Raw genomic sequence first — 21,333 nt, 5'->3', positions numbered from 1 at the left:
AGAAATGAATGTCTCTGCTGTTCTTTGCACAGAGGCCAGGGCCTAAATGATGTGTTGAGACTGAGCATGTCTTCCCTGGGTGATCCGATGAATATACAGCACGATATACTAGCAGGCAAGAGATGGAAGCCCCGTAGCGGTGCCATCCACACTGCGTTTAGCTATGGGTGTGTTGGGTTAAATGATTGATCCAATATTTTAACTCCCATTGCTCAATTTACATGTTGATTTTCAGTGCCTTGACAGCCTTCTCTTTCACGTACCAAAGCATACCTCAGGTTCTAGTAGAATCCTGCTCTTGCATCAGGCTCCAACCTTATTGCTGCTCCCTGTGTTCAGCTGGCGATGGACAGACACCATTTGTGACTGCCTGAATATCCTGAGTCACCGATTACCAGCTGGCGGGTGTGCTGCAGATTTCATTTCTTCCTTTACGACTGCACTCCCTAGAGGAGACTTGGAACAACTGCACTTGCACGTTATGTGCATGTCTGGATCCACACAATTGGTGGACAACCTCTGACTACGTCTGTGGGGTGAGCTGCCTCTGATTTGTTACTGTATGCCGGGCGTTTCCATACCAGGAAATAGAGCAGGTGTAGGAATATTGAAAAACGCGTTTTCTTTATATTTACTAGTAAAATATCTACATTGTGGAGATGGTGATATGATGTCTTCATTAAATAGCTGGTGGAGGCAAGTGATCATTCTGGTAAAGCTCTCGCAGTAGGATAAATTGTGTGAAAATGGATAAGGATCTAGACAGGTGATGAAAGGTAAACCAGTAACTCCCTGTGCTGGCAAAGCTCCGCTAGCAGGAGCATGGGCCCACTGCACAGGAGCTGACACCTTATCAGTTCTGTCCCTTCTGTCAGGCACTCTTGTCCCGCTGTGTTTGTTACCCTGGCTCAGGGTCCCAGGCCAAGGCTGCTGAAGCTCAGCAGGGAACGAATGCAACATGTTGCTGTCTTCTTTGATCTCACCAGAACATTTTCACTATGTAACGCTTGCTGCATTGGTTTTGTGCGTAGCTCTGGGAGAAACTGAAACGCAAAACACTTCACTGAGCTTTTTGAGCCAACAGGTCTTGACATATTGCTGCTGGACACATCTCTGTGTCTGATCTGAACTGCGGCAGTTCCGTTCCATCCTGCTAAAATAACATCATATTAAACAATATTACTCTGTCTGTGCCATTTCCACCTATTGACTAAAATGTTGAATTCTTACTAAACCAACTGAAATTTACGTAATATGTTAAATATTGCATATTAACGGCTCATTTCACTGGCATGAAAATCGTAACGTATAGAGCATGGACAGATTAGCGCTTGCCTGGGACCAAATGAGTTAAAGTAGCTCCTTCCGCTGAAATACCCAGTGAAACACAGTGATGCTCTGTAAATCAAATCTCTGTTTGCAACAGGTTGCCAGTGTTTGCCTGGGACAGTCCATCGTGTTAGCGGGTGGAGGAGAGATGTCGGTTCTGCTGACTCATGAAAACAGATGCCAGTTGCGTCAGCAGAGTAAGGAGTGGCTCACCTTAGGAGCAGGATCTAGGTTTGGTGTCAGAAATCTTAAAGAAGAACCTTTAGAAGGAAGTTCGGGGGAAAATACATGAGAGAGACTTTGAAGTCTGACTTGATGAGACTCTGGTTCCTCTTGCCGCATGAGGGGCTTGCCCCAAATGGGATGCGGTATTAAGAGTTGTGCACCTCTCTGAAGTGTCTTGGGAAAACCTGCTCTATAGCTGAAGACAGCAGTAGTCCTAAGAGGAGTTTTCAGCCCTAAGAGGAATTTCCTGGGGACGGACGGCTGATATCTGTTCAAAATCTTGCATATAGTTACTCCCTTGTTCCCCCTTTATAGATCTGACTCATCTGTCCTTGTCCTAAACACATCAGTTTCAGTATTTTCTCTCATTGACTTCATATTTCACATCATTCAAGCTTTCTTTTGTATCTGTGGGTTTAATTCTATTAAATCCAGTTGCCTTGGCCTCAACTCTGCCCGTGCTTTGCGCCTGCTGTGAGCTTGGCAACCAGCCCTTGGGCGCTCTAGAGAACACTTCTGCTCCATGCCCTGGAGGTACCCCAGAGCTCCCAGGCATCAGGCTGCACTCAGAACAACGTGTTGCTGTGCAAACGGTTCCTTTCTGCTCTTTCTTCTACCTCCACAGAATCACGTGTGCCCGACTTCTCAGCAGGCACTAGCCTAATGTTTATTGATCTTTTGCAAAGGTCTGATGCAAAGGATCATTGATAAAAATCTTGTCCAGTGTCTTTGTGGACTCATAATTGTACCTGTCTTCTCCTAGCAAGTGAGGCAAATGGGAGCAAGGGAGCCCACAGAATAAATAGCACCTTCGACAGGCCTAGAGGACAACTGTGAAAGGCTCTGCAGAGCCTGGTATGCCAGCAGGACTCAGGAAGATGTGTTGATCTTATCGAAAATGATGAGAAATCAAATCTTGGTGTGAAGTTCTGTGGCACAGGAAGGGCAGAGAAGCGTAGTGCAAAGTCACAAGCCATTCTCATTCACAGTTAAAGCCCCTGTTGCCCTAGGCTAACACAGAGCCTGTCAGCGTCCTGCAGCTTCCACTACAGAGATGTGACCAAAATAGCTCCACACCTTTACAATGTGGCTAAAAATAGCTTGCAGGTCAGCTTTTTTCTTAAAGGTAGTGGTGACATCAGTGGGAGAGCACTCTTGCTGCCATTCAGTGCAGGTAGAACTGGGTAAATAGAGGTAGAACAGCAGCAGTTTAATTAAGCTAAGCAGCCTTGAGGAAAGAGAAGTGATAAGGGGTGGGAAAGGACTAAGGAGGGTGCAGCAAGAGAGATGCACAAAAACATGTAAGCTGGGGCAGACTCTCTGCCACTGACCAAGATACTCTGCACAGACAACTTCTCCCTGGGGTTTGGTTTCCATGATGTTTAGGAAGCATCAGTCTGCCCATTGCTGTCTCGTTGTGGCTCATGTTGGGATGTGTCACTGGACTGGCCGGTCAGCCAACAGCAGCGTGTTTCTTACTTCTCACTTCCAGACAGTGAACACTGCCCATGTCAGATCGGAGGCTACGGCCAGGGCAATGCCAAGCGTGTTTTGCTGTAGCCATTCAACCAGAGAGCTGATCCTTTGCAGTGTGATTTGCATGGAGAGAAATCTGGATAGCCCTTAGTTCTAGGGGGATTTCGATATTTGTTCTCAGGCCAAAACAAAAAAAGGCTGTTTTTATGGGGTTGAACTGTCTGTTGTTGTAAAGCTTTCCATTTTACCAAAGGAGCAAAGCTGCTCACCGCAATCCTCCGAGTTTGAGTCTCTGTTGTGTATACTGAGTCTGGCCGTGGAGATAAGTCTCAGCCAAGTTTGGAAGTGCCTGATTTGAAACATTACGGGAATCGAATGTAGGTTAGGAGAGGTTTGCCATGCCTGCGGCCGCCTGTGCTGCCGAGGGAGCTGCGCTGCAGCGGGCTGCGCTAGCCAGAGTTGCCTTTGTGCTGCAGGTTTCATGCCTGGTGATTTTTTACAGTGCTGAAAGAGAGGAAGGAGGTGACAAAACTGTGAAAATTGAGGCCAGGTCATTACTGTCAGACGAGGACGGAGTCCTGTAGCCAGTCAGATGTGACAGAACACACTTGCTGATGCTGCTACCAGGAAGCTTGAGAGAAATGTGACAGAATGATAGCAGCGCGCATGTGCCTCTGGAGAAAGGAGGCTATCTGCAAGCTCTTGCAATGCTTTTCTCTGCCCAGCAACATCGTTGCTGCTTTTCCTTGCGTTCTGCTTAACCAGCTGTTCTGCATTTATGATCTGATCTGTTCTTCAATAGGGCCATCTTCATCGTAACAGCAGTTATCTGAGATGAAGGATTGATAGGAACTCGGGTTTGCTTTGAGCAAGCACGTTAAATAGGGCGAAAGCACTGTAGTTACTGTTCTCTTAAGCTAGCGTGAGAGCCTTATAGGACCAGCCCCAGCCTCCACCTGTGCAAAATGGCTCCTGTTGCCCTGAAAGAGGGAGACGTCAGCCAAATGCATCTCCAAATTGACAGTTATGGAGAGAATTCTGGGCAAGATCAGCTCGCTAAGGATTTCATTTGACGCACAGCGAAGCTCAGCTGAAAGCTGCCAATAACAAAGGATGCTCTGCGTCCCTAGCTGTGTGCTTCCAGTGCAATTGGAAGCTATAGGCCACAAGGACTGCGGACTGTAGTTAGAATAGGTTAAAGGTAAAATCAACTCAACACCACTCCCACAACCATTTAGCACAGTCATTCCTGAGCGCTGCAATACAGCTCCTTCCATTCAGTGAGAGTTGCTCCCTGGTCTGCCCTGCCCAGCTGGTAAATGTAGCTCATCAGCCTTTGCTTCTTTGCAAATGAGCTGCGTAGGTAATGGGAGGAGGAGGCAGCTCAGCAACCTGCCCATCCCAGGCAGTCGCGCTTCTTAGGCTTTCTGGACTGTTATTTGCCACGTGAATTGTGTGGGTATAAAACTTTGTTTCCCTAAATGCTCTGTCTTTTGCAACAGGAGGTCATTTCCCAGTGGGGAAAACAGGCTGTTGATGTCGTGGGTAGTCAGCTTGTCATTTGGATAAAACCCAGAGCCGATTAGTTTGGGTGCAGCAGTGTGCTAACACGGGCAGAATGTACCCAGACTGGCTCCCGGCTAGATAGCGCGCATCTCCCCACACCGCTCTCCACCGTCCCCACAGCTCAGCGAGCGCGCAGGTCGCTCTCCTCGCCTGTGCCGATCGCTCACCTCACCTGTGCCGACATGCCCACGCTAAACCGTAATTTGCAACCGGTGCTGCTTGCCTGGGTCTCGATTGGTGGCAAACCCTCCCAAAGCAAACAGTGATGTGCCTGTCTGCACTGACTCAGCTCTGCTGAGGGCAGGAATCGGAACTAAATCCGGTTCAGTAAAGTCTGTAAGTAAAGAATAACCTTCCATAGCAGATACTGAGGCATTTTAAAGGAATTTGACTGTGTCCCAGGAAGTTCACTGAAGTGAGCAATGCTGCATTGAGCAAGAGCGCTGACCCAGGAGCCATTATCTCCCATCTGGAGCCCTGTGGCTGTAAGCACTGGGGGGTTTCTTCCCCTGCCTGCAATTACCAGCTAGCCACTGGGAATTCGAAGGAATCTGGGCTATCTTTAGGAAACAAGTACCTACTCTTTGCCTCCTCTGGGGAATCAAGGTCCTTCGTTACAGCCTCTCATGGCAAGGGGCTCACAGATAAGGACGAAGAGCAGCAAACCTGCAGAGCTTCACTTCTTCAGCAGCTCTAAATATTTTCCAGAGTCCTGTGAGTCAGCATTTCTAGAGCTCAGACTCGTTTACAGCAGCAGTTGGCGAGACGGCACAAGGTAGATGGGGTGTGTGTTTAAAATGAGAAACCTTTTGCCCAGGTGCAAGTGGGGCAGTTACCAAATGTCGTTCCAAAACAGCACTAACAGGGAGCAAAGGACTGGATACCCTGAACAGTAGCTGCAGTGGAGACATTTGCAGGGTAAGGAGTTTCCTAGTGTAAGGAAATTAGAACTTCACAAACCTTTATATATTGTGTTGTCTTAATTTACTTGAAATTTTAAAAGAAAAAATAAAAGGACTCTGCAAATATTTGGGATTATCAGTACAGTGGGATAAAGGTAACACTTCACCCTTCAAGTGGTTATGGATTAATTTTGCATTGGCCTGGCCAGACCGGTTGCATGGCAGGAAGGCTCCCGAAATTGTACAGGTAAGAGACCAGACACTGAGGTTTCTGTTCACGGTCTGTACCTGCACTGAAATAAGCAACACGAGCCACAGGATGTCTTATGTGACCACATGCAAGCTTTTTGCCTCTGCCTGGCTGGTCAACCTGGACGGATCTCATGGCAAAAGGGAGGGGACATCGAAAACAGCATGGATTATTTTAGATCTGCAGCCTCAGTTCTGCAAAGGTATTTTGAAAATCCTGGTTTCCATAGCAATGTAGTGCTGTTCTCTCTCATCTCACTCTTATTACTTCAGTCTTAGCAGCCATTAGGTAAATTATCAGTGAGGCAAACCTTAGCATTTTTTTATCTTGAATGATTTTATATATGTTGGTTCCTTAGTGAATCAGAGCCAGTTAGTCAAGGATTGACTCATATCCCTTCCTAGGGCCAACATGAGGTCTACTGCAGTGCAAAGACTATAATGAAGAACGACTATTATTATTAATTGGACTTGGTGTATGAATTCTTAGGCTACTTTCCAGTCGAGTGCGAATCTTCTATCTAGAATTCTGGATCAACTCTAGATGAGTTGTTTATGTTATGTCTTTGGATTTTACTTCTTTTTCACTATAGCTTCATTAGGGCATAATATTCTTGTTCCATACATGTAGTAAATAAACACTTTAGTAAGGGTTGCTGTGAACTGCTATTCAACTGCTGTTTTACAACCCCGAGGTGACTTCTGGACACAGTCCCCTTTCCCCTTGTTAACAGAGCCAGCGCCTGTGGCTCATTCATTCATTCTTCTCTTTCAATATGTACAAGAAAACAAAACAAGCTCTTTTTTTCTTTTTCATTTATTTTCTTGGTGCATCTTGTCTTCCTGGTCAAGGAACTACCAGACTTGCCAGAACAGTTATGCAGGTTGGAATGTGAAAATCCCAGACCTAGCCCCGCAGCAGCGATGGCATGCAAAAAGCAAAGACGTAGAGATGATTTATTCTGACGGTGTAGTTTGCCTTTTAAGGAGATGGTTTAGTGAGTTCTTTTGCCTATATGAGCTGTATCTCCACCTGGGGAGCTGTGCCAGAATAGCTGTTCCACAAACCCTTTGCTGCGAATATCCTTTGTCCTGTAACTCGGTCCTTAGGAGCAGGTAAGCAGTGAAATAAAGGAAACTGTGGGAGAACAAGAGTGGCACCACGGACCAGATTCCAAGATAAGGAAGCAGGGCTAAAGATGAGGTCAGAGTTACCTTTGACTTCTGCAGGGCTGTCACTTCTGGTTACTAAAACATCTGAATATTCTGAATTGGCACAAAGATCCACTAAGATGAGGATGCAAGAATGTTCCTGTGGCATCTCGATACCAGCAGGCATCTGCTGCACAGTGACCCTTGCTTGCCTTGCCAGTCCTTAAAGGTCACTGGTGCCTTGTGTTTTCCTCCCTGTCCAGCCAGAGCCATCAGCTGTCTAGTTTATATTCAGTTCATGAATTCTTTGGTGTAGGTGGTTTTATGATGAGTAAATTTGCCCCCCACTTCTATTTGAGCTCTGCAAGTACTGGATACCTGGCAGAAATCTCCTTTTAAATCCTAAGAAGTAGAAGCTCACTTGTGCCCTGAAGAACAATTGATGATAATCCTTCTAAAACCTCAATTTTAGATGTTCAATATTTCTTTTTAGCTGAATTGTGCCCATCCTTTGAGAATACTAACAATACCTTGCTCTTCACAATGTTGCATGTCAGTGAATTCCACATATATTTTATGCAAAGCGTTAAACAGTGGTTGCTTATCTTTTAATTTACCTTTTTTTTTTTCCCCTTCATGTTCTTGTGTTTCCATGTTTTGAGATAAGGTGAACAAAAGTTCTCAAACTGCTATCTCTAGGCTATGCATTCTGTAATACCTTCACTCCCCTGGGGCTGAATGGTCCTGGTCTTTTTAATTTTCTTTCAGACAAGGGTTCTTCTCAATCCTTGATCTTGTAGTCAACCGTTATTGCCCTGTGTCACATAATGAAATGGCAATCTTTGTAATAACTCAAATAATAGCCCTTCCAGATTCAATAGGTTGGAAACCATGAGTCCAAACACAAGTATTTGAAGTCCTCACGTGCCAGATGCAGACATACCCAATGCATATTTTAAAAATGATAATTAAAAAAAATCCCTGTTTCAAAATAATGTGTTTGGTATCCAAACGCAATGAGAATGAAATGTGACCAGCGGACCTTGCGACCGTTGTGTTGTATAACAAGATAAAAAGTGCCTGGGATTTGTGGATTGAGCTTTTTCTCGTTTGTCTTCCAGAGGTCAAAGTCTCCTGCCCGCAGTGACTGACACACTCCCGTGTCAGCCGGGCTGCCCTGCCCGTGCCTCAGGTCCTAACGCTGACAGCAGGGCACTTTTTGCAAGAGCACCTTGGGAGGGGTTTGTCCGGGTTTCTCCGTGGTCCCTGCAATGATCCTGGGGAGCAGGAGGAGATCCAGAACCGCCTGAGAGGCCAGAGCCAGGATTCCCTAAAATCCCAGACAACGATGAGACACTTGGCTGAGGCCGACCTGCTAGCCTGCCTCCTGTGCTGCTTTTTAAATGTGTCCAAGAAGCTGCTTTCAGTTTATAGGATTGCACTCTAGTAAACAATTTTTCATGCAGATATGGGCAGCAGATGTTACTCATGCCTGTGTGAACACTTCAATGTGTTTACAACAGGGGACGTTCCTCAGATCTCGTCCTATTAAACAATGATGTAGCCACCAGAAGGAGGTCCTGCTGGTCAGAGCCATTCTGTTACAGCTTGTTCAAAACACTTTGAAGGGTGGTCACGCCATCCCTCTTCAGACACTCGAGGGGATTGACTCACAAATATGAGCAAAACAAAATTAGATGGCTTGAGTGGCTGCAGCCCCAGCTGTGTCCCCACTGCCCGGTTCCCAGAAGGGGTCGTCCCTGCAGCTGGCCTGGCTGTGGAAGGCAGCTCCCAACTTGCTCTAGTTACAGCCCGTTCTTAAGGGCATTAATATTTGTCTGGCTCCTCAAACAGTTCAGGAAGCTTAACCAGAATAAGAATGTGCATGTTTTCATTTGAAGAGCTGCCTTTTAGTTTTATTTCTCAAACAGGCTCAGAGAAGCACCGGTGCTGCTGGGAGGGCAGGGCAGAGGGAGAGCCCACCTTCGCCTGGGGGAGCCGCTGGCTCTTATGTCAGGTTTGCTGCCTCACAAAACTATGCCCTATGGTTATTTTCGGTGCTGGGCTGCCTTAATTTTCTGGAGAGTGAATGAAGGATTAATGTAGTGTGCTTATGGCTCTTGGAAGTTAAATTTTTAGAAGAAAAAAAATTCTAAATTCAGCATGTGCTATTAGATGAAAATGCTTAAATTGTTAGAGGTAGGAAGATGAGTGTTCACAGTATCCATTCCTACAATTCAGTTAGGGGTTATATATATTTTTTTCTGCTTTTTAAGACCTCTAACCCAAAGTCTACTATCAAACTGTCTCTAGAGAGAAGTCTTTACAGAGACTGGCTTTGTAGTTATAAATAATGTACACAGCACAGTACAGAAATGGACTCAGGGAGAGGCTGCGCCTTACCTGAGCAGAATTGTGACGGCTGGGACCGTGAGGACAGCCGGACCCTGGTCACACCAAAGGCTCCAAGGAGCATTGTCACCCCCATTATCCATCCTGACTAAACTGCTTCTGAGACCTGAGTCTTCCTCCAGCACTTGAATGTCACCTGGTAAATCACAACTGCATCGTGCTGAAATGCTTCAGCTTTCAGGGGCCAAATGTAGAAAGGTTTTGAGTAGTGTGGTTATAAACGTATCTGGAACTAAACAACTGCTTGAATGCTTTGTTAGGTTGGATATATTGGAATATAGAGCATTTTGCAAGTCTGAACTCTTGCTAGAAGTGAAAACATTGTAGAAAAAATAGGTAAATAAATGCCACACATTCTTTTTGTATGAGCCTTTCCCAATATCTATAAATATGCTAATTTTGGTGTTTCCCAATTTTGAGTCTTAAAGCAGGACATGGACGCAAGAAATATTACAATACTAGCATTCTTCTTTTCAAGGATTAATTTTATAATTTCAGTTTTAACTTACCTGAAAACACTTAATGGAAGTTAAGTGTAGTGCCTAGAAGAGAACTGGTTTGAAAGGAAATTATTTCTTCTTAGAAAAATCACTGGAATAGCTTCTCAGTTTAATTGCATTTTCACATGAATTCAAAACTCATCTCAGGTCAGACTCTCCAGGAAAACTTTCTCATGATTTCTGTAGCAGTTGATTCATTCTTTGCTGTCTTCATTTTGCAGCTTTAAATGGCAGGTTCTCCGAAAAGCCATCTACTTCAAAGCTTTGTAAAATAAAGCTTTGAATAAATTACTGAGCTAGAAGTTACGTTGGCTGTACCAAATTTTGTCCCTAGATGTGGGAATATTTGGCACAGGGTGTGGAATTCCAAGGAAAATTACCCCTTTCCTTGCTTGAGCCCCTGCTGGCTTGCCAAACTCAGAGAGCAGTGGGAGGGGGAACTGCAGATGAGGCGGCACCAAAGCCTTTAGTTTCCCTTTTCCGCAGCTCCAGAGAACGCATCCCAAACAACCATTCAATATTAATACGCAGCGTAACCAGCGCAGCATTGCACTAATGATGGGATTAATATGACATAGAGCTTCTTGAAACTACGCGTCCCAGCGTGGCAGGTAGGAGACACCAGGCCACATGCAGCACTGCACTCTGGAACTTGTAGTAGCTTTACAACACATCTCTGCGCTCTAAAGGAGAGAACCCCCCTTATTTTGGATTTTTTTAAACTGTTTTTGAAAGCTTTAGATAATGTAATACTGACAACATGCCTCTTTGCAGCAAAATAGTCTTTCATGAAGAGGCAACCCACTGCCCTCTCTATCTAGATCTCTGGTATACATGTCTGCAGAGCTGATTTGTCCCTAATTCTTTACTTTCCCCAGGGTTTTTGAAGTTTATGTCTTCAAGCTAATTCCTTATATTAAAAATAAATTCTTCCAAGCCACCAATAAAATGTCAACTGTGATTAAAACCTGACTCCTCATTTTAAGACTTGTCTCCTAAGCAATGTGAGGTCACTCTATGAGTCAGCATTTCAAAGGACCGTTATTCCTGAGAACACAGGTAAAGCCCAAAGTTCACAGCTGCTCGCTTAAATGTTTTGCTGCATTTTAAATTGCTTTGCATGGTGCTGAAAGAAATGTAAACTGTGGGGCCAGTTTGGCTCAGAACTCATGATGGTTCCAGCACCTCAAATCTCAAAAGAAAGAATTCTCTATATTATTGTAGAAGTTGGATTTCTGGTAAGAAAAGTTTTACCTCCTATGTATTAAAGAGGAGGGTGGAGTGGTAAGCTGTGCTTGAGGCATAAACTTCAAACTGTTTATTGAAATAAAACTCGGGAACTGTAAAATCTCTTTTGTACAGTGCCCAGCAGAACAGAGCCAAAGTCTGACAGGGCTTTCTAGATGCATTTCATTTACTTTATTAAAATCCAAAAAGAAAAATACAGATCGGCATTAAAGCTGCAAGTGCAAGGCCTGAGAAGCAAGGAAATACTGGTTTTAAGAGTGTCTATGCAGCCTGTTTATTCTTTTTGTGCATGATCATGATTTTTGTCACTTTTCCTCCCTGTTTGCTGCAGTGCACACTGAGTATTTGGAGGCAGTTAATCACACCAGAGCAGTAACTTGGAGCAGGACTCTGACTCCAGGTTATATGTGTTACCCTTGGGTCTCCCCATGTCTCTCTGCCCTTTTCTTACCCTCCTAATTAACTTCTGCCTCGGTTCCTTGCTGCTCTGTGTTCAAATCAAACCCCTTTTGTCTTGGTGCTGCCTGGATGTCGGTGGAGAATCCCTGGGTCTGTTTGGGCTCTGTTGGGGTGTTGAGGAGGGAACCAGGAGCTGTTGGCCCAAGTGGCAATTTGAGGGAAAAGTCTCGCTGGCCTTTTTCTCCCGCGGTGGAGCTTGCTCAGAGCAGAGGCAGGAGTTCAGATCATTTAGCTGCCAGACACCCCTTGGAACATGGTCCAGCGGGGATTACCAGAGGTTTGAAATGGTTTGTCAAGTTTCAAGTTGTCTTTTGCTTTTCCTTTGCAACGACCTGGCTGTGACTTTTTGCCAAGCATCAGTCAAAATCTCCAATGCTTCTCCCAGAAGTATTTGTTGGAACCTTTTTCCCCCAACTCCAGAGCTGGTACTGAATATACACTGTGCTGGGACGAGGTCGGGAAGGGTGGCGGGGTCTGTCCGCGCTGTGGGGACAGCCCGGGAGCGGAGCGGGGGCTGCGGCGGGGACAGTCCAGGAGCGGAGCGGGGGCTGCGGCGGGGACAGCCCGGGAGCAGAGCGGGGGCTGCGGCGGGGACAGCCCGGGAGCGGAGCGGGGGCTGCGGCGGGGACAGCCCGGGAGCAGAGCGGGGGCTGCGGCGGGGACAGCCCGGGAGCGGAGCGGGGGCTCCGGCGGGGACAGCCCGGGAGCGGAGCGGGGGCTGCGGCGGGGACAGCCCGAGAGCGGAGCGGGGGCTCCGCCGGGAGCAGCCCGAGAGCGGAGCGGGGGCTCCGGCGGGAGCAGCCCGAGAGCGGAGCGGGGGCTCCGGCGGGAGCTCCGCAGCTCAACCCGGCGCCTTTCCGAGGCGCTGCTGCCGCTGCCGGGTTCTCCGTGACTACGGCTGTACACCCGGCAGGTCACGGTTTTCCTGCTTCACGTCCCTGACCAAATCCCCTCCAACGTGGCCCTGGCCCTATTGCAACAGCCCTTGCCTGCTGCAGCCGCCGGCTTGCGGCGGGGCGCGGTTTATCCGCTCGGTTACGGTAAAACGCGGCTTCGCTGCACTCCGAGCCGCCCTCCTCCCGGGTGCCCCCGCAGCGAAGCCCGGTTGGGCCACACTCCGCTCCTCTCCGGCGCCGGGTTACGAAACGCCCCGCTTCTGTGGAAGCGGAGCCGCGGGGCTGCTCGCCAGGCTCCGGAGCCTGACTCAGCGGCGAGGGCAGGGGAAGGAGCTGGCCTCAGCGTGGCCCCTCTTCCCGCCTCGGCCGTGTTCGCGGGGGGAAGCGCACACACCCCAAGGCGGCCCCGTCTACCGGCAGCGCGGCCTCACCTGCCGCTGCCCCTGGGGAGGGAGGGGGGCGGCCGGGCGGGGTCCGCCCGGGACGCGCCGCGATGGCCGGGCCAGGTCTCCCCCCACCGCCTCTCCTCTCTCCTCTCCGCCGGCGCTTCCTTTTCCGCCGGGCGGGGCGGGGGGCGGTCGCGGCGGCGCCGCTCGCTGATTGCAGGGCGGGCGCTGCCAGTCCGCCGCCTTCCCCGCGCCAGCCGCGTCCCAACGCCGGAGCCGCACGGCCCAGCAGCGAGCGCCCAGCCCGGCCCGGCCCCGCTCAGCCGCCCCCCATGGAGGAGCAGCCCCACCACCACCATCACCACCATTACTACTACTACGGCCACCACCACCACCATTCGCAGAGCGCCTACCTGCCGCCGCCCGACGGCCGAGCCCAGCCCAAGCCGCCGCTCCGACACGAGCACAAGCACGGCGGCCCGCAGCACCAGGAGACGCCGAAGCGGAGAGCAGGTCGGGGCGGGCGGGTGGCGGGCCGGGGCCTGTGACCTTCGCGGGGCGGCGGCGGGGCCCTCCTCCTCCGCCTCCTCCTCCCCCGGCCCGGCTGGAAGCTTCTCCGCCGCGCTGGGGCCGCTTCCTGTCCGCCATGTTGGGGCCGGCGCGGCTGCGGGAGCCGCGGGGCCCGGCCGGTGCCGCCGCCGCCCGCCGGGCACGTGGGGCCGGGCCGCGCCGCCCCGGGGCCGCTGCCCCCCGCCCGGGCCGCGCCGAGCCGGGGGGCGGTGGGGGGGCGAGGCGCTGGTTAAAAATTGATGAGCGTAAAAATCAATGAGTCAGATAAGACAGAGGGGCCCGGCGCCGGCGGCGGGGAGGCGGCGCGGCCTGGCGGGGCCCAGCCCGGGGGCCTCGGGCTGCAGCCCCCCGGCCACCGGCGGGGGACGGGGCTGCTCCGCGGGCCGGCCGGAGAGGGGCTGTGCCGGGCGGTACCGCCGCAGAGGCGGTGACCGGGCTGCCCCGGCTATGGGGTGTGGGGGGGCTGCTCCCGGGCAGGCTCGGAGCCCGCATCTTATTCCTGGGGGGCTATTGTGTATCTGACCAAAATCCCCTTTGGGGGGCTTGTGTGGGTTCACAGCAAGTGCGCGATTACTGCAACAGACAGAATTATATGTATATTTATTTTTTTCCTTGAAATGTTTCCCTTACATAAGCGGGCGGGGGGTGGGAAGGGCGGTGGGGCCGGGGGCGCCCAAGGCCGGGCACGGTGCCCCCTGTGCGGCCGCTGGAGCGGGGAGGGGAGCGACCTCATCAGACGGACTCTAAAATAAGTTACTGGGCAAAAATAAGTTGACTAGTCATTTCACCGCTTGCAGGGTGCCGGGTTTTTCATATGCGCTTACTCTGACACCCCTCCCTCTCCAGCTGTGAAACGGTTTGTGAGGTTGCCGAATACTCTTCACCTGTTCCTTTTGACTCTTTTTTCCCCCCCACCCTAAATTTTGGTCGTGGCTCTTGTGTGTCCAGCCCAGAGCCAGCTGTGCCAAGTGTTGGTTTGGAGAAAACTCAGGCAGCTGAGTTGTGAATACTTGAAAATTGGAACTAGAAACTGCTGACACACTGACTTACTGAAATGGATTTTGTTCTTCATCTTATTCTCATGCTCCTCATCTGCAGTGGTCTTATGACCACTCTTACTGTTTTGTTTCATTAACAAGTGGTGTCAGAAGTCTTGAGTCATACAAGGTCAGCTATAACGTTGCTCTTGAGAAGATTTCCTCAGCATGCTCTTCTGAAATATTTGGGTTTTTTGCCCTTGACTCAGCTGAGAATCCCATCCCATCGGTTTTCTTTGGGATGAAGTATTTACGGTTAATATTCTTAACAGCACAGTTGAAAGTTACAGCGGCAGTCGTGGTGGTTACAGATACTTGTGTGCAGTAAAATCCTTTTTGATCCCTCTCAGCAAACTTAGTTGCGGAATTTCTGTAAAGATTCCTACAAGGATTCTTGTGTTCCCGACTTCCAGAGAACTTGAGCAGTTACATCTGCCAGACATCTGACTCTCCAGGATGCGAGGATAACAATCATTTTTAGTATAGCAGTTAATTTCAATAACATCGGCAACAACAAAAACATTCCTTTTCCGAGCTGGAGTTTTGCCCACTCTCCTTTTTGGGGGGACTCCGTGGGCTGTGCTGACTTTGTGCCACCCTGGCTGCACATGGAGCTTTAGGTGGGTCAGTGGTTGCGGGAGGTGGGATGAGTCAGAGGAACAAGGACTTTTCCAGGAGGAGGGAGTCCCTGTGCTCCGGCCACTGCTGGGCTCTGCTTGTTGAGCTGGGTACAATGTGCTCAGCGGGGCTTCAAAGCTTCTCTTGGGGTGGTGTAGCTGGGGTCCTAGGAAGCAATGGGTCTCTGGCCAGAGATTTAAAAAACAAGAGGTTGTGGAAGGTGAGTTGGTTCAGTTCAGGCTGTCCCGGGCTTCCAGCTCCACTGGGGTTGCACTGGAATTGCGCTCTCAAGATCCGCTTCAGAACCATAAAGCCTAGAAATGGACTTAAAAAGCAAAAAGGACAGCTGAGAATACAGTGTAATGTCGGGGTTTGATAAGCAGGAGCCCTCAGCCAGTGCTGCACTGCTCGTGTCTCCCAGGGCTCTGGAGCGCCAGGGTTTCTGGGTGGGCAGGAGGCCAGCGGTGCTGCACGGTGCTTGCAGGGATCCACTTCTTCCCAGGTGTAGCACCTTTCTGCAGCTAAAGAGCACACGTGGGGAGGTGTTGGTTGCTATTTTGAAATGGAGTGAGGAGGTGCAACTTCCAACTGGACTTGCACGTGTCCTTTTGGAAAACTGCCTTTTTTTCTCTTTATTAGAGGCGCTTGTGAGGAGGGTGAGCAGGAGGCTGCTGGTGTCGCAGGCTTGTGAGCTGATGGAGATGATAGCAATAGGCCCTTGTTCACAGCGTGGATTCTGAACCTCAGCAAACCTTGCAGCAAAGGCAGCGGGTCCCTCTGCCTTGAAGCATCCTGGGAATTAATTTTCCTTCCTCTGTATGACTTGGAAATAGTAGCTGATGAAATAGCTTGACCGTGATCTTTTGTACAGGATATTTTCTTTGCATAGTATCTGTATATTCCTCTGCTGTGTTTTGTTATTTGTACATCACCCTGTTGTATGCGAGAGTCAGTAGCTGCTGGTGCTTTCTGCTTAAACCTTCTTGCCACAGTTTCCAGCAAATAAGCATTTGCTCTTGTACATCAGAGATGAGATATTTTCCTATTTTAAGATGTCTGTTTGAGGAAACTGAATATGTTTGGGGCTGATTACAGCTTTCTGCAATCAGAAGTTTAACGTTTCACATTGTAATTCTTGCCTTTTGTTGTTTTTGGCTTTCTTCTAGGCTACGGAGAGCTAAATGGTAACGCAGGAGAAAGAGAAGTGTCATTAAAGGGCCTGTGCTCTGATGAAGCCGCCACCCCAGGACCCAGGGTACCCAATGGCAGCCAGCAGCTCGTAGACACTACGGCCACCCCAAAGCAGACCGTGAAGGCCAATGCTTTGGGTAAAGCTGGAATTAAAACCAAGAACTTCATTCAGAAAAATAGCGTGGACAAAAAGAATGAGAAGTCCTATGAAAACAAACACAGAGAAAGCCAGTCCTCAGACAAGCCAGAGGGAGTGTCTATTCCAAACGGCGTGGTAACCAATAATTCTAGCTACATCACGAATGGCTACGTAGGGAAAGGGGCCGATAACGATGGTAGCGGCTCTGAGAGTGGATATACTACGCCTAAAAAACGGAAAGGCAGGCGCAACAGTGCCAAGGGTTGTGAGAACTTGAATCTAGTACAGGACAAAATAATGCAACAGGAGGTCAGCGCTCCGACCTTAAAACAGGAACTTGAGAGTTTCAAGCCTGATTGTAGTGAACAAAAGGGGAACCGAATTGAAAATACTAAACCTGTTTGGAAATATGAGGCTGGGGCTGGTGGAGCAGGCCGGGGAAAGCCTGGGCTTGGGGACGTACAGCGAAAGAACTCTGATGCCAAACCTGGGATTAGCAGCAAGAAGTTTGATGACCGGCCCAAAGGAAAGCACGCATCGTCGGCTACGTCTAAAGAGGACTCATGGACCTTATTTAAACCGCCCCCAGTTTTTCCAGTGGACAATAGCAGTGCTAAAATTGTTCCCAAAATAAGTTATGCAAGTAAAGTTAAAGAAAACCTCAACAAAGCAGCGCAAACCCCATCCACGTCGTCTTCGTCATCTTCATCATCTGCCGGGGAAACTCAGGCCCAAACATCAAGTCGACTGTCCCAAGTCCCCATGTCTGCTATGAAATCTGTGACTTCTGCCAGCTTCTCCAACGGGCCGATTCTCGCAGGGACCGATGGAAACGTCTATTCCCCAGGGACCCAGCCACTGCTCGCATCTGCTGCTAGTACCCTACCATCAACCTCCTCCGAGTCAGGACTCCAGGACATGAGTACAACTTCAACAGCTCTCGAACAAAAGAAATCTAGCCTTTTTATCTACCCTTCAAATATGCAAACTGTGCTTCTGGGTGCAGCGCAAGTCGATTTCCCATCGCAGACAAATCAGCAGAATCTGGGAGATATCTTCCAGAATCAGTGGGGCTTGTCTTTCATAAATGAGCCCAGCGCCGGCCCTGAAACTGTTGTGGGGAAATCTGCGGAGAATCAGTTAATGGAAGTGACATTTCAAGGGGAATATCCTGGCACTTTGGTTTCACAGTGTGCTGAAATCATTCCCTCAGGAACTGAACAACCTGTGTTTCCCAAGGCTTACGAGCTGGATAAACGGACTAGCCCTCAAATTCTTAGTGCTATTCTTAAGCCTGGGACTGCTGTTGAGGGTGGTGTCTTAGCTTTGGAGTCGCATCACACAGGTGACCTACAAAAGGCAGACACCGGTAGCCAAGGTGCTTTAGTGTTTCTTTCAAAAGACTATGAAATGGAGAATCCTCTGGCCTCTCCTACGAACAATTTGCTAGCCTCCGCCAAAGAACAGAGGTACCAGAGAGGCCTAGAAAGGAAAGATAGCTGGGGTTCTTTTGACCTGAGGGCTGCTATTCTATATCACACTAAAGGTAATGGCTTAACTTGCTGCCTAAGGGTGTTCTCTTTTCTATTTTATTCTTTTAAGTGCAATATTCTAACATGATGTGTTCCTTACAGCAACTCTGGTTGGTTTAAAAATGAACTTTTGGCTTACGTAGCTCTAGTGGCAATAATAGTTTGAGAAAGTTATTCGAATGGTTGTTTAATTAATGTTAGAGGTGTTCGTTTCCCCATTCCTGTGGACAAGCTGAGTGATGTCGATGGGGTGATCCTTAGCTGGTGTCTTTTACATTTTAATTCCTATGGAATGAGCAGGTCCTCCTGAGCCTCTCAGCACAGAAGGAGTTAAGTGTGTAAATTCACCTGCTGTGTTCCAGCTTTCCCAGGTGAAATTCTGTCACTGAAAAGGCATCATAGTCTGTACTCACACCTCTACCTCCGAAGTGTTGCAGTTTCTCCCCTGGGCAGATTGGGCCATGAAATCACGGCTTGGAAGGAAGAAAAAGATGCCCGTGGCTTTACATGGTGTGATTTATGTTATTTTTCTAAGCAAACCCCACATCCACACTTTTCCGCTGCCAGCAGAAGGCAAATCTGTGCTTATCAATTCTACTGCAAGCTGCAGATTGAATTCTCTCATCGTCTTTGTAGGCCACACCTTTCGGATTTTATTGCTTTCATGGAGCCCTTTGTAACCCAGCTCCTTTTTTTCCGGTTTTGGGGTTTTTTTTGAGACTAAAATGGCTCAAACGTGATACAGATGCTTTAAAGTGGGAACAAGGAAAGGGAAGCCTGTGGGATGTCTTGCTTTCTGCTTCGGCCTCAACCCCAGACACAGTGAGGTCTTGGCTGCTGGTCCTGGTTTGGTGTTAGCGGGAGCCCAGCTGCATGTTCCCTTTTGTCACCGTGTTTCTTCCCTGTCCCTGATAAACACAGGGACAGTTCCTTTTTCATTGACCCCCTTCTCTCTCCCTGAAGGGAAAAAGGTGATCATCCATTTTTTGTTTACTCTTCCACATATGTATGTGGATAACATCTTCCTCCCCTCTGCAGAGGGGCTGGGATTTTGGTGCCGTTGGCAAATGTGTTGTGTTTTGACCCACTGCCAAGTTCTTAAGTTACCTGTTCACAAAGTCTTTGTGTAGCACACAGAATCGTTGATGCTTTCCTTTGGTAACAGTGAGCCCGGTCATTTAAAAATAATAACTCCACATATTTTTCCAGGTTATCACAGTCTCAAGATGTTAACATTTTAAACTCTAGGATTCTCGAGAAGAGTGTTCCTCAGTTGATTTTATCTGGGTCTTCATCCTCTACTCTCTGCTCAGTCTATTCCAGTATTAAAGGAAGCTTTCCGTTCTCATTTCTTGTATCTGCCTGCAGCCTAAATCCCAGTTTCTCATCAGAAAATGGGTGTAGCAGGAACTAGAGCATGGTGTCAGGGCCTGGGCAGTCCTCTTTTTAACAGTTTGCAAATTTTTCTAACACTTAAATCTGTCTCCCTTTGTTTTTGTCAGCCTGAACTTGTAGCAAAGCAGCTCTGCTGCAGGACTCATCAGTTTGCACTGGCTGTGTGAAAGACCCCAGTGAAACAATAGTAACAACAGGAAAATAAAGAACACTCCCTTCCCATGTCCTCTTAACGAGGTGTTAACTTCAAAGTCTGGTTTAGTTCTCCTAAACACAGGAGTTAATCACGTTTGATGGCAAGAATGGACACCTAAAGCGCTCTTTAAAAAATGATGTTTTCTGCTCTTTTCACGGTTCTGCGTGTGAATGCTCTTGAGCAAGCGCCCTTGTGATGCCCTGGGGAAAAGGTTCCTGCCCCACCACAGCTCTGTGCCCATTTGTTTTTCAAGCTGTGTTTGTACCAACTTCAAGGTGTTACTTAGGGGTGAAAGATGATAAATGTTGCTAATCAGTGATGTCAGATGATAAGGCTGCTCCAAACAGCTTGAGCCTGCCTTTCTCCTGCTTGGGTTCTATTGCTGGTTTACAAAGCAGGAGATTAGGCTAGCCTGGTAAGTCCTCTGTGATGATGATGTGTGCTGCATTTCTCTGTGTGTTGAGTCCTTTGGGTTGAGTTGGGTTAAGGGATATTGGGAGGAACAGCATTTTTTGCAATTCCTGTCACTGCTTCTATCTGAAAACCCCGTGTTTAGATTTGCAAAGCTCTGCCCCATGCAGGTGGAGAAATCCCCTCCTCACAGCCGTGACCCTGCGGGTGAGCTCCCGTGGCACCGTGTACTGCAAAACGTTTGGAGAACGGAGCTGCCGGGCTGTGTTTGCGGCACAGCAGAGCAGCGGTTAATTCCCACACCGCTCTCCGTTTATCTTGGGCTGTTTTCCTGAGCTCCTGCTCCTAACCAGCCAGTTCCTCTGCAATAGCAAAGGAATTATTTCACTCGCTTTATTTTTCACAAGCTGCATGTTGAGAGCGTAAAGGTTTTCCTGGGCCAGTGCAAGGGTGTCCTGGGCGTCCGGATCCTCATGTTTGGTTTTGATTTCGAGAGGAGAATGAACTTCTCCCTCTTTGCATCGATCTGTTTGCTTTTGAGCAAAATCTCAGTAGTTTGATCTTCAAATCTGCACTGCCTCTGGGGTTATGAACACAAAGAGAACCGATTGCAGGGCGAGGACGGGGGGAGCGTGGAGCTCTGGTGGGTCCCACCGGTGCAAGCTGCCCGTGGTGCAGGGTCAGAGCTGTGGCTGTTGCAGCGAGGAGCGGGCTCCAGCACAAGCGGTTGCCATGCTTTGACCCGTCTGTTCCAAGCTTGTGCCCTCGTTTACGCTGCCGGTGTCTGTAGCAGTGACCAGGTTGTGTGGATCCTCATCTTGGACTGTAAACAGACCATGGGAAGCCCTCCAGCTTGCTCAGTAGTTTTGTTCCAGCAAACCAGGCTTTGCTGGGCACGGTTTGCCCAGTGACTGCAAGGGGCATTATGGATCGTAATTGCTTCACAGCTTCCCTGGGGAGGACGGATGGAGGAGGGAGCGCGCAGGGTGGGCTGTTCTGGCACAGTGACCCTGTTTAAAGCCAGTGTGCGGTGCCAGGGCTGTGTGTGCGGTGACAAGGGTGTGCGGCCGGGTGGCTGCAGAGCAGGGCGAGGTCCCGGTGGGGGAAGCCGTGCTCGTTTCTGTGTGTTTTTTCCCCAGAAGCTGAGGCACTGGGAACACGCTGGCAAGGCTGATGATGCACCCTCCTCTTCTCTTGGATGCTTTTTGTGCCGGTTTCCTCTGTGCCCCTGTGCCGTGTTTTTCTTTCTTGTCTTTAAAGGGCAGGGAGACTCCCATGCTCACCTGATCTGCTTGACTGTAAAACAGGATCCTTCAGCGCGGCTGCCTTCGTTGACAGCCCGTGCCGCTCAGCGTTCGTGACGCTGCCTTGAGACGCTCACGGGTGACACACCTGATTTAGCAAGGTAGATCTGATTTAGTTGAGCACTGGTGGGCTGTTTGTC

General features: G+C 49.1%; 1 protein-coding gene across 2 annotated transcripts in view; it reads left to right on the top strand.

The window, feature by feature from the left end:
* Positions 1 to 21,333, top strand: part of NUFIP2 (nuclear FMR1 interacting protein 2) — a 42,020-nt gene that overhangs the window by 7,242 nt on the left and 13,445 nt on the right. Inside the window, exons 1-2 of one of the 2 annotated variants that reach the window (XM_065852867.2) lie at positions 13,017 to 13,313; positions 16,192 to 17,901. In XM_065852867.2, the coding sequence (XP_065708939.1) occupies positions 13,133 to 13,313; positions 16,192 to 17,901 (1,891 nt within the window). In that variant the 5' untranslated portion in view covers positions 13,017 to 13,132. Of the gene's footprint in view, positions 1 to 13,016; positions 13,314 to 16,191; positions 17,902 to 21,333 lie in introns of those variants that run through there. The other variant, XM_065852868.2, reaches the window with a different exon arrangement.

The sequence above is a fragment of the Patagioenas fasciata genome, chromosome 19 (assembly GCF_037038585.1).
Source record: "Patagioenas fasciata isolate bPatFas1 chromosome 19, bPatFas1.hap1, whole genome shotgun sequence".
NCBI classification, from domain to species: domain Eukaryota; kingdom Metazoa; phylum Chordata; class Aves; order Columbiformes; family Columbidae; genus Patagioenas; species Patagioenas fasciata.
This window is presented reverse-complemented; position numbering and strand designations above follow the sequence as displayed.